General features: G+C 39.4%; 1 protein-coding gene across 7 annotated transcripts in view; it reads right to left on the bottom strand.

Moving 5' to 3' along the window:
• shank3a (SH3 and multiple ankyrin repeat domains 3a) overlaps positions 1 to 18752 on the bottom strand; it is a 167287-nt gene that overhangs the window by 71140 nt on the left and 77395 nt on the right. For all 7 annotated transcript variants that reach the window (XR_015719240.1, XM_087843066.1, XM_087843060.1 and 4 more), the window contains exons 8-11: positions 10342 to 10419; positions 9960 to 10026; positions 8624 to 8853; positions 8319 to 8488 (exon numbers count right to left, since the gene is read on the bottom strand). Coding sequence is in view for 6 of the 7 variants with exons in the window: in XM_087843066.1 (XP_087699192.1) it covers positions 8319 to 8488; positions 8624 to 8853; positions 9960 to 10026; positions 10342 to 10419 (545 nt within the window). In the remaining variant the exon portion in view is untranslated. The remainder of the gene's footprint in view (positions 1 to 8318; positions 8489 to 8623; positions 8854 to 9959; positions 10027 to 10341; positions 10420 to 18752) is intronic.

The raw sequence follows: 18752 nt of genomic DNA, 5'->3' as shown, positions 1-18752 counted from the left end.
GCTGTGTGCATAGGCACATACACAGACAGCCCCCTCTGCTCCCGCTAACACTGCACCTTCACTAGCACGGCACATGCCGCCACCAGCATGTTGCTAACACGTCGCTTACAGACATACACACTCGTCCCAGAGCACGATTGATCTCCTGCCTGTCTGCCTGCGAACGTGCACGCACCATGGCTCCCTGAGGCAGGCAGTGATAGTATGTGTATGTGTGTGTGTGTGTGCTTGTGTGCAGTGGGGTGGGGGTCAAAAAGCTCCAGCCGATTTGGTTTAATTGTCGCTCCTCCCTCTTTTCCCTCGTCTCAAATCCTTTCCCTCTCTCTCCCATTCTCTCGCCTTCATTTCACCCTGTTATCCCTTTTCTCCTCAACATTTCTCTCTCCTGCGTCTTCGTTCTCTCTCTTTCCTTTTCCATCTTTGCTCTCTCTCTCTCTGGCGGTGAATTCTAATACAGCAGCAGCAGAGCTCCGCCTAGTCTTCATTCATCACTTCTTTGCCACCGCTCTGTAAGTTGCATTCAGCGTCACTCTGCCTCTTGTCTGATCAGCGCTTCGCCATAGGTCAAAAAACAAAATGCAATACATCTATAGTAATCACGAATAGGAGATTAATAAAAATCAAATGCTTAAAATGGTATTTCACCAATCTGAGATGTTCTTGTTTCTGTTTCACATATAGACAGCAGACTGTATTTTTACTGTAACAAGTGGTTTTCTTTTATGCCCTGAACTTGGACCTTGATGCTACTCTCTGCAACATTTACTTAAAAGACAAGAAATCTTTAAACCTCTTCATCACTTTCACTCTCTTTCACTCTTTTGCCATTTCTCCCTCAGCATATTGTATCAGTCACTTTATAGCCTTCATTCGATCCTTCACCAACCTCATGTGCCCTTTCCTCTTATTTCTAAATCCTTCGGTCTACTCTTTCCCTGATTTCAAGCCTTATTTGTCTCTTTCTCGCCCACACTCTCTATTGCTTTTCTTGCTCTCCTCATCTGACCCAGCCTCTCTTTCTCTGCTTCCCTCTCTATCGAAACAACGGCTCGTTGACGGCTTTCCAATTACCGCCGGGACTGAGGCCCAGAATGGCTGCCGCATTTTAATGTCAGAGCCCAAGCACTGAACATCAGCAGCGTGCACAGCCGAGGAAGCGAGCACAATTTGAGAAGCAAGGAGATGAGGCTATGTCAGAATGACACAGATGTGGAAAAAAAACCCTTAAAGGACCATTTCATCCATTTCAATAACTCATATATACCTCCTCCCACCCACTACACTTACTGTGAGGTTGTGTACACAGCCTAACCTTTACTGGTCCTTGCAATTAAGCTGACCGGACCTGGGTGACACATATTATCTACTGTATGTGTCAGACAGAAGGGAGATGTTGGAGCTGTTTTTGCCCTCTCCTTGCCTGTAATAAATTGCTTTAGTTGCCAAGGATGAGGTTTAAACGGCACTTAGAAAAATTCAGATAATAATTTTAATGATCATAAACCTGAAATAAAAACGAAAAAAAAAAAAAGAAAAAGCAAAGTGGATGAGCTAAGTCAAGCAGACAACTACAGCTGAACTGCACACATAAGACTCACTTTGTGTCACTTTTCCTCACCTAATTTATCAAACACGCCCTCTAAATTTAGTGGTCTAATTAAGCTGCAAAGTTCCCATGTTTCCCTCTGCCACGTCATTGGTGTTGCTCCCCTGCTTTGTGGCTCCGCTGCATTATTTATTCCCCTCCAGCACACCACCATCCACCTGTAGGCACCGGGGGGATTTTTACTCATCGCTTCCCAATTTGTTTGCGTATTATGTTTGTGGGAAGTGACGAGCTTGGAGCCCAAACTCCAAAATTGTAATTATACTCTTCTGCTGTAATAAATTATTCCAAGCTTTGATTTGCCTGACTGAAGACGAGCCTAAATGGCTTTTATTACATTTTCTACTTTCTCGATGTTGTTGTCAATGTTATATATCAACATTTCTCAATAGAAAGCAATTTCCATTGCAAGAGTTAGTTAACTAGTTGCTTCGGGTATATCCTAGATTGTTTTGTGTTCTCTGTGGTTATAATATTGTTTAACAGCTTCCTGGAAGAGGGTATCAATAAGCTTTCTAAAATTAGTCTGAGATGACACGGACAACAAAAAGTTGACTATTTAAAATGTTCAAGGGATTTCTAATTAATTTATCATGTGCTGTTGAGTGGCAGCACTCAGCAAAGGCAGCAGTGTCCTTGCCTTTCTCTGGAGCTCTACAGAGTCCATATCATCAAAAACATTCACTGCACTTTTTTTCTTTTCTCTTGTTTTGCTGCAATATTGAGCGTAGCTTCAGAAAAATACAAATGTAGGACCCATTACATCTACCCTTAATCATGCACTTGTGCACAAACTCCTAATGCAATCTACAGTATGATGGATACTCATCGTTTCCTAGGACACCAGGATTTGTCTCCGTTACGATGGCAACTATCAATTTGAGAAGAAGAAAATTCAGGTAAAAAAAATTATCCTGAAAACATGAACTGAAACTGTAAATTTGTCATAAAATATTTGATTTGATTTACATGAAGCTCCATCCTCATTGAAAAAAAGTGCACTGCAGCTGTAGCAATAATTCAGTTTACACAGATCACACTGACCTTGACACTTAGTATTGTTTTATTCCATGTGCAAATACAGTAAAAAAGGCGATGTCAGATAATATAAGATCCAAAAATAAATGTTATCCCAGTGATTACACTCCAGTTTAGGGGATAAAACCCTTTGGGGAAAAAGTGTATAGGTTTTATAAAAAAGTCATTTTAATTTTCAGTGTACGAGGAAAAAATGAATAAGCTCTGCATATGGTAAGTGCAAACATTTCCATGTCAGTTATCAGATGCCTAATTAGGATTGATTTGGGGTTTTTTTTGCAAAGACAGCTAAAAAACAGATTAATATTTGAACAGCTTGTTAATAACTCTAGCTCTTTCAGTTTGTCTCTGTGCGTGAAATCCCAGCATAACTCCAAAGATGCAACTGCAAATGCCATTTTTGCAGATGCCATCAAAACGAAGCCGCCTCAGTGTAGCATTTTCTCACATGACTGCCTTGTCTTCTCAGGTAAATGGCTTTTTCCTCAAATAGCACAGCTCTCTAAGGTGAGATGAGCTCATTATAAACACAGTCATAATCAGCATCACACTTTGCATCCTAATGATCATCAGTCTGTCCTTTGCTTTACTGCACATGAATGGACATGCTATATGCTCTCTCATTCTTTCCTGGGCAACATGGGAGTGTTAATGGCTATCAAGGCCAAAGCAGAATTTGGACTGTGCTCACTGGGCAGAACATATTAAGGTCTTAGACAGCAAATCTGTTTGTACACAGACAGCTTATGCTCTGCAGGGTCTTTAACATTAAACTAAATTAGAAGCAAGAGTCAACTGGTGTGATTAAAACCTAACTCTAAACTGTGCCTCAATCTCATATGGGGGAGGAGCTCAGCTAAACAAACCCCTTATAACAGCGGTCCCCAACCTTTTTTGCTCCACGGACCGGTTTATGCCCGACAATATTTTCACGGACCGGCCTTTAAGGTGTCGCGGATAAATACAACAAAATAAAACTAGTACCGGTACCGAAAAAAAGAAGATTTATTCATAACACACGTGAAAAGACCAAGGAAAACCGAGTTAACAATAAAAACGATAACAAAATAACGCTGAAAACCGATAAAAACCCTGAAAACCATACATTTCACGCCTGAGCCTCAACTCTCGCGGCCCGGTACCAAACGACTCACGGACCGGTACCGGTCCGAAGCCCGGGGGTTGGGGACCGCTGCCTTATAACGAGAGTCTTGCGTCTTTTTATAAAATAATGGCTATTCACTTTTCACTGTAATATAAAATGTACCCAAGATATGAAATAAAGTATGGGAGGTATGGTTTAGTAGCTTACATCGCATGTGAACTCCTTCACATTATGCTTGGCAATGGGCCATAAGCCTGTAGATAGGTGATGTGGAGGACGTGTAGAGGACGTTTTCTATAAGAACACCTTAACATGTTCCTATAAAGGCGCAAAGGGAATATGGAGAACCGAGGCCTTTCACTGAGCCATGAAAGTCCTTGATCATAGCTAAAAGAGTTTGATAAACAATTTATTCCTAACTGAAATGACAGATTTTTATGTATCCCGTGGCCTTGCTCACGAGTCAGCCTAAAACGGCAACAAAGATTGCCAGCGCTTATCGATGTGGCACCTGCAGCGATACAAGTGTTGTACTGTGAAAAAGGGACCCGATCAGAATTTCAGCTATCACCTGTAGTCATGAGCTCTGGAAACTGACAGAAAACAAGGCAGTAAAGTTACGTTTGCTTCACAGGTTTTTGGACCCTCAGGGACAAGATGAAGGACTAATGTATGCAGAAAGGATTTGGCATAAAAACCTTGAGGGGACATAAAACAGGAGAAGACCCTGGGGCAGCCCTAGAATATAGTGAAGGGATTACATATTGAATGTGAACTGGAAACACCTCAGAAACCCCAAAGTAGAGCTGGAGGATGTGACTAGTGGGAACAACATCAAGGCTATCATAATTATCAAGCTGCTACCACGAATGAGTGTCAGAGCATGCTGAACAGAGGTTAAGCTACTTGAAGAACTGGTATGTTACAGATCAATGCCAACAGCTTTGGAGAAAGACCAGCTAAAAGTAAACCACATCTACATTATTGATGAATACTGACCTGACTCTGAACATTTAACAAAATGAAAGCCATACATCTAGTTTTTAAAAAGCCTATCCAATCAAAGATCGGCTATGAAGGCCTTGGACCGGAAATGAGTTCATCACGGTGCTAAAATAGAGAGACAAACGACCGCTCACACTAACATATACATTTAACACTAATTTAAAACTATTAATTAAGCTAACATGCATGCCTTTGGACTGTGGGGGGAAACTGGAGGACCTAAAAGATGAGAAACCAACCGGGAGTTTCAAAATAAGAACTTTAATGCTGTGAGGTGACAGTGCTGCCAGTCGAAACACAAAACAACACTAAAATGACTGCACATAATGCACTATACTGCATGAAATTACCATAATGTGGAATTACTGTGTGGCTAACCCAGTCCAGAGGGCAGTACTCTTTTAAACAAAGATGGAAAAGAAACTGCTAAATGGATTTGTGTTAGATTACTCTAAAAGATCAGTCCCTCTCCCCTGTGTCCTTCTTTGATGTATGAATTTTCCACAGGTAAAGCAGAGCAAGCTCAACACTCCATTTTCTCCTTTTTGTTTCTCTACCCTTTTCCTGTCCTCTATGCATACCTCGGGCCTATGGCCGTGTTGAGGTGCCATGAATAATCTTCACACCGCCAGCGTCTGGTGTGACTAATGCATAGATAGAAGTTGAAAAAGAGGTGAGGAGAACAGTAACAGAACAAGTAATTCAAAGTTGAAGGGAGCAGCACACCTCTCGCTTTTATTTGTAACATAATGGTCATTATACAGTATATCAGCAGGGAAATAAGGCCAATTCTTTCTCATTAACTATTGCCAATGTTGTGTGACTGAATTTTTATTTAAAATAAACTGTCCCCTAGACTCCCGTGAGTTGAGAAAAAAAAAGGACGGAAACAACCAACAGCCCAAGCAACGATCTAACGGAGCCTGTGCTGGCTGAGCTTTAAAAAAACTAACTTGGCTCCGAAAAACTGAACAGCTTCATCTCTTATTTAATGTACCCTGGTCAGAGGGCATCTCATATACATACACTTCTAAATAAATACTGACGAAATATTTCCCTACTGCAACTGCGGGGAAAGTTGGATACAAAAGATCAAATATGGTCTATTGCTCAGCAACATCACAAAGTGTCTATCTGGCTGCTTGAAATCTTTCTTACAAACCCAGACAAATAACTGAGAGCTCAGGTGCACAGTTCAACATCACAATTTCTGACAATGACACTGACGAGACAATGCTTCATTCTTGATGATTAATTATCCCTTTGTGTTGTCAGCCCATTACGGCAAGTAGCCAATTAACCTTTTACGACAGAGCCAAATTTGCTTTGTCCCGATAAAACTGTGTCATATTATCATATTAACATCACGAATCATGTCTAATCATACTGTCTACTACATCAGTTGGAGTTGGAGTGAAAATCGTAGCCACAGCTTTGATTATTGTTTGATTTTGATCTTTAAATGAAAAAACAGAAGTCTAACCTGTTTATCCTTTCTATTGTCTCCATCTAAACCTTTAGCTGAAGGGTAGCCAAATCCTGGCAGCACTGCACACACGTGAGGAGGAGGAAGTGATGGTGAGTTCCACAGGAACCTGCTAGAGTGGGCTGTTGACTGGCCAACTAATTTCACACTCCCCTGGCACCCATAATGCCTCTAGAGTTACCACGGGCATAAACAGAAGGTCAGAGAGTGAAACGGAGAGAGGGAGGGAGAAATATTACAGAAAAAAATATCCAAGGACAGCATCAGTCTCACTTGGGCGCAGATTCTGGCCATGGAGACCAGCTGCTCGTTTTAGGCTTTTTATACATTCTCACTTTAATCCATGGCACAAAAAAAAAAGAAGGTCTCAACTTTTTGTGTACAGAAGACTGCTATATTTCATTTTTCTTTACTTTCATCGTTCTCCCTTTTGTGTCACTTTATGTAAGCCTTGTGCACAGTGACGACAACAACAAAAGATGTATATCTCTGTCAGCGACTGTTCACGCCAACGCAGCACCAGATATAGTAGAAAACGCACTTACTTTGCTATCATTATTGGACATAACATGCTTCACAGAAAGAGTGGAAGGTACATTAATGATACGGGGAGACTTTTTTTTAATGAACTAAATTTACTTCATGTATTCCACTTCATTTGTTTCATTTTATTTGATTGTGGTACACTTAGTGCATACACTTTAGACTCTAGAGTTTTAGTGTTTAGTGATGCGTGCACGTCTTTTATATGATTTAGCAGATTATGCTGAATGTTCTCTGGCTGCAAACTGCAGACGGATGACCACGACTATGGAGCAGTGTTTGCGTGTTTGTGTGTTAATGACAGAAAATGAGGTAAAAAAAATTGTGAGCGCCTGTGAACGTGCGCGTGTGAGTCTCTTTGATGGATGGAGTAAAGTGACAAGAGAGTATTAGAGGAGAGAGGAGTACGGCTGGAGCTGTGTCCGTAATGCAATTCCCTTGTCAGACATCAAGCTGTTTCACACAAACACACGTACATTTGCACAGAGCGTGCGGCATCGCGGAAACACATTAGGTGGGAGCTCTATGTAGGTGATCTTGTGCTGATATATGACCATAATAAAAAGCTTAACAAGTGTCTGCAATCCAGTTTAATCTTTTGGTTCAAGATGTGATCAGAGCTCTAGTTTACTGTGCAGTTTGTCTGGTGGTTCAGAGGGGAAGAAACTCGTCCCAGCATCCTGCAGCACCAGTTCATCTGCTGCATTTATCTATCAACTAGGTGACATTACTCAGAGATGTAGCTTCAGAATGTCACCACTGTCTCTCAGTATCTGTCGCACAACCCAACATCTGAACAAACACACATTGGCAGCTGTCAATTGGTCCCGGTGGTGATAATTATTAGTCCCTTTCCATCTGTCTGTCTCTGACCTGTGCACGTGGTTGTGTCGCCACGTACGATTACATGTACCACATCTGAAGTATGCTATTTGTGATTCCAGCACGATACCGCAGATGGGCTTGTTACATAAACAGGGTTTTTATTTATGCCTAACACTCATCATGTCACTGAACATACCAAAGCACCCTTACAACCCATGGGCCACCCAACAGCTACACCAAATGGAACTGATACCGATCTGTATTTCAATCTGTCACTACCACATTATTAACATATAATTTTTAGATCCAATACACAGTTTTGTAGCCAGGGTGGACTTTCACATGTCAAAGCCTGAATGAATAAACAAGATTCTGTACTGACTGATATTATGTCATGATTATAAAAGTAGCAGACTGTAGCAGATGGAATAGGATGCAGAAGGCTGCCTGGTGACTAACAAGTGATTCAGACACATCACATGGGGCTCTTTGCTCTCTGAAATTAGGTTTAAAAATCAAAGTAGCTAGCAAAATCACAAGGGCAATAAAAATGATGTACTTAAGTGAATAGCTGCCACGACTGACAAATGTGAGACATGAATTAGAAACAGGAAATAAAAACAGATTCACTTTTTTTTATGAAGCACTCTGCTAAGTTGAGTAAAAGCAGAAGTAAAACAAACCGCAACTGAACGCAGGTTATTACAAACCTGAGTCTTCCACGAGGGCCATGCCCATGAGGGTAGCCGTGGCTGTGGGACCGTCTAGGAACTGGTTTGTCATCTTCATGCATGTGATGTAGAGACGGTGAACGGGAATGGGAGGATCTGGAGCTGCCAGTACTCTGGAGACTGCTGTCAGGGATCTCTCCATGACGACTCTGATATAAGACATGTGTAAAACATCAATCACCTTCCCTGAGATCATCCTTCTCTTTTACTCCTTCACTCTTTCTTATGAATGCATTCATTTTTTTTTTTAGGTTTACATTTCATATCTGCGCGACTTCGCTTACTTCTCCAAGGCTGCTGTGCTGTTGCCCAAAAGCAGGCAGACTGCGTAGTGAAGGGACGGGGGAGTGACCCTGGCGGCCACGGGCTTCTCTGGTTGGTTGAGCATGGATGTGATCGTGGTCCCCGTTCAGGTTGTTGTCGCTTGCAGAGCGAAGTAAGGAACGGGGTGAAGGCAGGGGGCCAGGCATCACACGTCGACGGTTGGTGTAGGAGGGAGTCTCCCTGAAAGGCACTAAGAAGAAAAAATACACATAATTATATACTGTTGGCATTTCAGTAAAACCTCGAGATGGATTTCCTAATCCACTGAAGTGGCTTATAAATCTTAGCAATTACCATATTTTAACTTTGAAGGATCAAATACAGATTAAGATAAAAAAAAGTATATAGAAAGGGATCATTGGACTTTTTGGAATTTGTTTGCAAAAAAATGCAATTGTTATGAAGTTCACTGTAATTTCTATTTCAGCATGCTGAATGTAAGAAGAGACACAATGCCTTTATGACGGGAGTGAGGCATTACATCCTGCTCACACCAGATGGCAGAGTTTTCCTGTCCTTATTTCAGAGAGAGAAACTACTAAACTCAGCAGGGATCCAATAATCCTCAGGAACATTTTCCAGTTCTGTTACATTTTCATTTCTTTCACTTTTTCTTCTTTGTATTTTCCACTGTATTGAAATTATAATCACTTTCCATGACCTCCTTCGCTATCTAGGTCGAGCTTGATGCCTCTCCAAGTCTACCATCACTTAATTCAATTCAGTTCTATTCACTCAGTTCTGCGCTCTGTATTGTAAGGAAAAGCCCACATTAATACAGAAATCAGACGACCCTCTATGACCAGGCACCTGGCAACAGTGGGAAGGAAAAACTCCCTTTTAACAGGTAGAAACTGCAAGCAGAAGCAGGATCAGGGAGGACCAGTCATCTGCCATGACTGGTAAGGAGTGAGGGTAAGGAGATCAGACAAAAGACACACTATAGAAGAGAGCCTGAGTTTAATACTCATTAATAACTTAAATGCAGAGTGGTGTAGTGAGTGAAAAAAGATGAGTGAAGAAGTAACACTTAGTGCATCATGGCAAGCCCCGTACACCCTAGGCCTTTCGCAATGTAACTAGAGGAGGATTCAAACTCACCTGATCCAGCCCTAACTATAAGTTTTATCAAAAAGGAAATTTTTGAGCCTAATTTTTAAGAGTAGAGACGGTGCCTGTCTCCCAAATCCAAACTGGTTCCACAGAAGGCCTGAAAGCTGAAGGCTGTGCCTCAGATTCTACTTTTAAATACCCTGGGAACCCCAAGTTCACTTGTAACTACCTCTGTCAACTTACCAACATCTGATGCTTTGTGGACCTTAACGATTTCTGCCAGGTCAAAGTTCCCAGCTATAATAGCCACCTGGAAAGGGGAACAGAGAAAAATACAGGAAGTGGAAAGGAGCAACATGAAAAAACATTTCCGTCCTAACTCTTTCAATAAATATTCAACACTTTGTTGAAGGAGATTGTGTAAAAATCTGTATAGCGCTACATTGACCAACCTCCATTATGTACAAGCAAATTATATTTGATGTGCATAAAACAAATGTCAGTATGTCAGTATCAATTTTCTGCATCATCAGATATAAAGGCTGGACTCCAACATTAGGTTGCATATTTCAGTTAATTTAGCTGTGACGTACTAGTGTGTAAACCTTTTGTATACCTTACATACCTGAAAAGCAGTCTGGCTATTGTAGTTCTTTATCTCCTTATTGGCTCCCCGGAACAGGAGAACCCGTGCACAGCTCTCCTGAAGGACAACAGAGAGTTGTGTGTGTTTACCTATAGGAGTATTACATGTCACTGTCCTTCATTCTATTGTATGCAACAGCATACACATATGCAAACAAATACACATGATGACTCCCAAACACAGATTCTAGATAGACACAGCAATCACTTACATATGTGATTCTTTGGAGCACTTATGGATGTTGTTTTGTAGCTTCTAATTGTCCTCTCAATTAGACACGGACAGTTTAAGAAGTATAAGTTATGTTTAACGAATTGCTTCACATCTACTGTCTGCATTAGTAAAAATAGTTTTCTGAATGTCAGATCAGACAAAGTGCACCTAAAATTAACTCCTCGTCTGCTAACCAGTGCAGCTATTAATGGGCGTATCAGCGATGGGCCAAAGAAAATTGTATGTCTCCAGAATCTGTTTTCTAACATCACATGCTACTGAAAAAGGAAGACCAAGAAAAGCACATCACGCCATGGAGGCAAGATGAATTATTTCAAATGTACTAGGAAAAACTTTGAACAATTCGGACATGGTTTTAGAAAGTCAAATATCAAGAGGAGTATAATAATTTGTGTGCTATGCAGCATGACAGTGGTTGCCAGAGGCAGCATTACAAGCAACCTCTTTGATCACTTCTAAAAGAAACAGACTTACAAAACTGTTTGAAAATGAGTCTGACAGAGGTGACAGTGTAAAAAAAGAACAAGAATGTCTCTTGAGAAACGCCTGTGGCTAAAACATGAATTTGTGAATTCAGGAAGAAGCCCGTTCCTTTTTAAAAAATACAAGGCAGGCATGTTTGAATTCAATGAGTTTTTGACAACTAAGGCACTATTTTATGACGAGAAACGTTGGTGGAAGAACACTTTAACTGCTGCAGGTTGAATCTAAACAAAAATATGATCTAAAGTGACAAAGAAAAGTTAGCCACAGACACATGCCGTGTTCCCACTTCAGAAGCCTTACACTATTCCTATAGACATACAGTAACCTTAACCATAACTGCTACTAGTCTAGCCCTGACACTAAGGCTTCACTCCAAAATTTCTTGATCTACATTATGGCTTTTAAAACCCAAGACAGACAGGTCCTCATAGTGTGACTGTGTATACAGATTCATGTTTCCACAATATGTGAAATAATCCCCACCTATATCCACATCATTGCAGTGATACAGTACAAGGCAACATTTTTTCTAGACTTTCTTGTATTTTTTTTTTACTGGTTTTGTGCAATAGTTTTTCAGATGATTCGAAGGCCTTCAAAGGTTTTATTTGGACATTGATTGCTTTTTTCAGTCCAGTCCTTGTACCTGAGCATTTTCAGAGGAATATTTGCATTTTTTTGCTTGTTTGTTTGCTTGTTAAGCAACTTAACACTAACCTATGAAACATTCAAGTATAAATGTGTCTACATGTAACAGCCAACTTAGCAAAGACCCAACTTCAAATTGTATGTTTAGGCACTTTACTGTCAAGTCATTTGTTCTCATTTATTCAGCAAATCTACTAAAAATGCCACACAGATAATTTGTATATTTGCACTAAGACGGTGATTTTAAAAGCACTAATAGAAACTTAACATATCTTGGCGTGGAAACTACAGTATCTGAAGGTCCTATCTTTAAAAAGAAAATAAAAAAAGAAATAAAAAGAAAACAAATCCAACAAAGTCTGAAACAGAACATGAGAGAAGCATCTGGTCCATCAGTTGATGGATTTTCTGTTCAGTGAGCCCTCATCAGAAATGGTCTCAATGGAAGGGTAGCTTTCAAGAAGCCATTGTTAAGGAAGGAAATAAGGGAGAAAGGGCAGAGAGTTGGCAAATTACACAAGAACTGGACTAAAAATCAGTGGCAACATGGAGGGATGAATCCAACTTTGACAGAAAACGAGCTCCAGAGAAGAAATCTGAAGTACTGTTTAAAAAACCTGGAGAACCATTGCTGAAGTTTAGTAAACAAAAATTATAAGATATAGGCCGTGCTCAAGAATAAAGGTTGTCATACCAAATATTGACTTTCATGTATGTTTTAATTGTACAAACTTTACATACTGTATTTCCATATAAATGTTTCCACTTTGTAAAAGCTTCAGTAAATCACTGAGTTTTTATGACTTTGTGTATTATGTCTTGGACGTTTCCATCTAAGCAAATGTTTAGTACATATTGAATTTTCATGGGACCAAATTTTCTTTGGACTCAAATGTACTCAAATGAGTACATTTAGCAATATCAGCCAGAAAGTGTGGAAGCTCCAGTAAATATAGTAAACAAAAAGTTGTGGCACATATACTTGTGGCATGACATTTTGTAGGTGGTTTGAAAAGGTATTTAACATAATATATAGCTTGTTTGAAAAGCAACAGATTAATTAGAATTCAAAAAGTGTGGGTATAAAAAAGATGGGATTAATTTAATAATAATTAAAAAAAGAAGAAGAAGAAAAAGAGGAAGGAATCTTAACAATTACAGAACAGACTTCCTGATTAGTTCACAAAAACAAGTTTACGTTTTACTCTGTGTAGAACTAGTGTGACATACTGTGTGTAAATGAGTACACACCCCTAGGCAAGAAAGCCCAGCTGTAAATTGACAGGATTGTGTGTCCATGTGCTGGCTGGTTGAGGGTCGATATGTAATTTAACACAGAGAGCAGAATTAATAGGACTAACCTTTCACTAAAATCAGCAAAGTGACTCTAGTGACTCTTAGTGAGTCACACACATTCAGGAACATGCATACCCAGATTCATTTATTATGTTGTTCAGTTAATACATACATGTGGTTTTACTCTTCAGGCTGTTTATAGCCGATGATCCACTCCTGTATGCACTGGAGCACCCTCTTCTGGTAAAACACAGATGCTAGTATTGGCGGGGGATGTGATGGATCACACCTTTAATCTGTTGCTTTTCAAACAAGCTATATATTATGTTAAATAACTTTTCAAACCACCTACAAAATGTCATGCCACAAGTATTTGTGCCACAACTTTTTGTTTACTATATTTACTGGAGCTTCCACACTTTCTGGCTGATATTGCTAAATGTACTCATTTGAGTACAGCTGTATATTAGGCATGACGCCAGGAGAAACACAAAGAAATATGAAAAGTCTCTGTAAACACTGATGGTGAATACACCGGGTATATTTAAAAACAGAGTGTTATATGCATAATATATGATTACTCTTTATGCTAATATCTAAAACACACTTGAGTCTAAAATTGCCAAAAAAGCTATATAGATAAATGCCTACGGCTATTAGATTAAGTAATGCTAATCACCCATACCTCAGGCAGCTGCACACACACACATACACACACACACACAGGTAAATAAACGCAGACATTTTTCAGTGTAAAGCCTCATAATCATCATTCTTTGAGAACGCTAAATGGGTACAGGTTTTCATTCACGCAGACCTTCGAGTGCATATGAAAAATGTACAAATGTATTTCCATCATCTCTTTGGTGTGACAACAGAGAATAATGGAGACTATATATCAAGGTTAGAGAGGAATGCTACAAGTGAAAGAACAGAGGAAGATACAAAGACTATGTGAAGGTCGTTTAGAGTGAGTATAACACGCACCGCAGTCTTTCTGTCTAGCAATGACACCACAAGGCCAGGCTAGTTCAAAAGTTTCAAAACTTTTCCAAGCAGTCTCTATAAGCAGCGATAATAAGTGTCTGTCACACAGACCAGGTGGACCTGAACTTTAGCATTATTAATTATTGCTTATTAATGCAACTTTGGCATTTAACCTGCAAGGTAAACATGCATGTTATATTGGTATTAACCTTGAGTATGTGTCTTGACTCAAACGTGTGTTCTAATTAACCTAAAGTCATTATGCACATGCACAGGCACGCACACACACACAGTCTAATTACAGTGTGGACCACATGTGTTCCTCTTCTCTGCAAGTCTTCCTAAAAGAATCCATATTCCAGTTCTCACTGCTGTTTGTTAAATGCGATTACTTTAGATTCATAGACATGCAAACAGAAGTGATTTTAGTCAAGTACTCTTCACTAACGATCAGGTCAGTCATGTGTAAAAAGTGTGACAGATGGTTCCTCTAACAGACACGTTTATACATTTGAGGATTCCTTTTGCCCTTAAAATTGAAGCAGCCGATCTGGCATCCTTCACTGAAAAGTGAGCATGCTTTTACAGTTGTTTGTGATTAACATCAAAGAGGATTTAAAATTGAAACATTTATATCAAGCTAATATGTTATTCTTCTGTGCAACAACAATATAATAATTAACGGTCTAGCAGGATATCGTTGGTCTGACTGCTTTGGATAGATCTGTTTGTGTCTTGCACAGCCTCTGTTTAATTTCACTCATCAGTGTTGCCATTTTCTGCAGTACTTTGTCTCTTCTAAATCATTAAACCCATGACCTCCTAAGCATGTGAGCCCTGCCTTCGTTCACTGCTTCTGCCAAGCTGAAAGCCCACTAAGTAACTTAAATAGCCAGTCAGACCCAAAGAATAGGACCTTCCGGGCAGTGCTCAAGTACATTTTATTGATGATTACTGAATCTTTTTATTCAGCAAACTCCATCTTCATCTTTCTGTCCATCCATCTGTATGGATCTATTGACATTAGAACAACTGGTTTCCCAGTTGATTCTAGCAGTGCATTTCTTACTTTTATTGCACATAAGCATTCATGTAGGCCTGCTTTTGGCCTTCTGAACCCCCCTTCGACACACTTTTCCTGGGATTGATCAGCTCAACGTCGTATTCATCTCGAGTGGCAGGATAACAGCCGTCCTCATCACAAGATCTTGGACAAGATCCATTACGAAACTAAAGACTTTAAAGTTGCAGAAAAAGAAAGTTGCACAAGTAACTGTAAATTAAACTATTTACCCAGTCTGTCTGTGGCTGCATTCCCCTCTTTGAAAGCAGGCACACATGTGTTTCAATCAGTTCAGAGGATTTTATACTGGCAATATTTTCCTGAAAATATAGCTAACTACTGTTTGCTAGTGGTGTAATTCTTCAAAACCACTGTTAAATTTATACCTTGATTTTTTTTTGAAGTGATGAAAAAAATAAAGAAGAAAAAAAAAGTCCACTCTCATAGTTAAGGTGCAAAGTAGGAATGATGTTGGAATACATTTGTGGTCACAGATTGAGAATTACTGTATCCCATAATCATTCCTGCATATTTAATGCGGCCATGCAAAATACCACCTTCATACAATTAAAATCTTCAAGTCACCGGCCCTTAAATTACACAAGCTTAGGTCAAGATATTGCTTTTTTATTTAGACCTTTTAAAGAACAGTGACCAGCTACGTGACATTTTCACTGCTGAAAGAAGAAAAACGCTGGAAAAATAAGACAAACGATAGATATAAAAATTTTCTCCAAGCCCCCTACTCCACGCAACCCTGAAATGGTTAAGTAGGAGAAAATGGATGGATGATACCTCTAATTCAGACCAAAGGTAAAGATCTAAACCTCAAACCAAGTCTTCATACAATTTGTTTTTCATACTAAATTTTAATATTTGATGTTTTGGGAATTTCCTGCACTAAAAAGAGAGATCGTGACAATGTAATTGTGTAAACAGGTCCATGTTCCCACTACATGAGTAATACATTACACGCACTCTTCTGAGCAGTGAACATGAAGTGCCTTAAATCACATGAGTTCAAATCAAATGTGTTTCAAACGGTGAGTATTAAGTATTTATACTGTGTTCACCACACACACACACACACACACACACAGATAATGTGATGTTGATCATCACGACTGAAATAAGCTGTGCAGCACTATGTTAAACCACAACATTCCAACATACACACACATTCATTTGGGAGAGAGAAAGCGAGAGGAGAAAGCACTTATTTAATGTTAATCACATCTCCGCTTCCCAGCAAAGCTGTACAAAAGCTTCTTCTCTTTGAGAAGCCTTAACCCCTTAATGCCTAGTGTATCACATTTAATACATGCAGTTCTTTGACGCTTCTACATCATCAGTGTGATTTTTACCCCCTGAAAAAACAAAATAAATTGCACAGCCAGATGTAGCGTATACAATACAATTCAAAAGTCATTCACGGAAATTCCAATTTCATTAATTTTATTTAAAACAAATTTGTCAGATGGTTCAATAAACTCTCCATTTTCAAAAATTTTAATTTTCATGGTTCAGGCTTCATAGGGTTAAACCAAAAAGCACCCGGCTGTTCTACATCTACATGGTTTATACTGCCCTCATCTCCCACTACCCTAATCTACTTCTTGTTCATTCATATTACAAAATACTGCACGTTAACATAAAGCATTTATCCTCATTATTATTAATATTATTATTATTGTTATTAAAATATTGTTTTATTTGAAGCTACTATATCTAGATTTGAAGCTACGTGCAGATTTTCTTGTAGATTACACAGATATCAAACTCACTAAGACTCACAGCCATCTGGCACTATGAAAGCTGGTAGGCACGTATTCACAGATTTATACTTGGATATGTGCAGTTTTGTTTTGTTTTTTTCTGTTTGGTTTCACCAGAATAAAATACAAACTAATTCTATAAACAAGTATTTACTATCTTACTATAGACTGATGAAAGTTTTCAATGATCTGAAACTGTTGGAAACAGTGAAATTAGACTGGGTGATATTTATTAACACGGGAATGGAAACTGTAGCTTATTTAACACTGGTACACAATTCTCCTGCCATAAATATTTAATGCATGCAAACCCGAAGTGGGAAATAGTGCCCTACATGCACCATTTACTGTTTGAGTAAGATTTGCTAAATAAGTATATAATGCCTAGTCTGTCAGACAAAGTTTTATTCTAAAAATTAAACAATCTATGAATACGTACTCACTGGACACATTATAACTGCTCAGCCAATCAAATTTCAGCAGTACATTGCACTTAGTCATTTAGACATAGTCAAGATGACCAGCTGAAGTTTAAATTGAGCATCAGTACAGCAAAGAAAGCTACTTAGAAGGTGGTATGGTTATTGGTTTCAGACGAGCTTGTCTGAGTATTTCATCAATTGCTGATCAACTGGGATTTTCCCATACAGCCATCTTTAGGTCTACAGAGAATGGTCTAAAGAAGAGGAAATATCCAGTCAGCAGCAGTTCTCTGGGCAAAAATCTCTTGTTAATGCTGGTCAGAGGAGAATGGCCAGAGTTGAGTTGGTAGGAAGGCGACGGGAACTCAAAATCCACTTGTTATAACACGAAAAACCTTAAAAACCTTTTCCTTGAAAAACAGGAAATGGAGCCAACAGAAGATTGGAAAATAAACATCACCAAATAAGCGCTGTTTAAATACCTCAGTCTGCCTGAACCATGTCCATCCCTATGCATGTATGACCACACCTATCTTCTAAAGGCTGCTTCCAGCAAGGTAACGAACCATCTCACAAAGCTCAGATAATATCCGACTGGTTTCTTGAACGTGACAATGTGTTCACTGTATTCAAAAAGCCTGAAAAGGGAGATTCACAGGACGGATATGCAGTAAATTTGCAGCAACTGTGTGATGCTATCATGGCAGTAGTAATCACTGAGAAAATAGCACCTTATTGAATCTACACCACAAAGAATTAAAACTGCTGTGAAGGCAAAAGTCCAACCCAATGCCAGCAAGGTATACCAAAAGAAGTGAATGGCATGTTTATATGCACTGCACTGACATCTTCAGTATGAGAAACGTGGGCTTAGCGTTAAGAGCAATAGATGGGGCATGGAAGCTGTATGGCAATTATAAGCAGACTCAAATGCGTCTTTAGATGCGATTTGTTTAGAAACACGATCTGCAAAGCATCGAGAATTAAATTGCATTCTATCCCTGCCTGGTGCATACTTTAATGCAAACTGTATTAGTAACCCACAACTGATAAAATATCTCTAATTGTTGCCCACTTCAGTGGCACAACCACACTTAGACCAATTCTCTTCAGTTGGCCTTTTTAGCCTGGCATCAAAATTCATACAATGGAGAAATCTGTCGACGTTATGAAACACACACAAACACTCGATGCAGCGTGGTGGCTGTTCTGTAACTTTACAGACACTGTAAGTATCATCCCTGGAGTCTCTGAGTTTAATAAATGTCCTTGACCAAGAAAGTTGAGTGGCACAGCGTTCAGTGCTGTAGCACAATCATTGCTTCTACTATTCATGGAAAACAGGCATAGACAAATACTTACACTGAAAGAATATATCATCAGAGTTAGGGATGGGTATTGAAACCCGGTTCTTGTTGAGAACCGGTTCCCACTGTTTCAATTCCTTGGAATTGTTTGCCATTTTTGCAAACGATTCCC

This window comes from Neolamprologus brichardi, chromosome 7 (assembly GCF_056152115.1).
Source record: "Neolamprologus brichardi isolate AB-2024 chromosome 7, ASM5615211v1, whole genome shotgun sequence".
NCBI classification, from domain to species: domain Eukaryota; kingdom Metazoa; phylum Chordata; class Actinopteri; order Cichliformes; family Cichlidae; genus Neolamprologus; species Neolamprologus brichardi.
The sequence above is the reverse complement of the archived record's forward strand: the minus strand, read 5'-3'. Positions and strand labels throughout refer to the sequence as shown.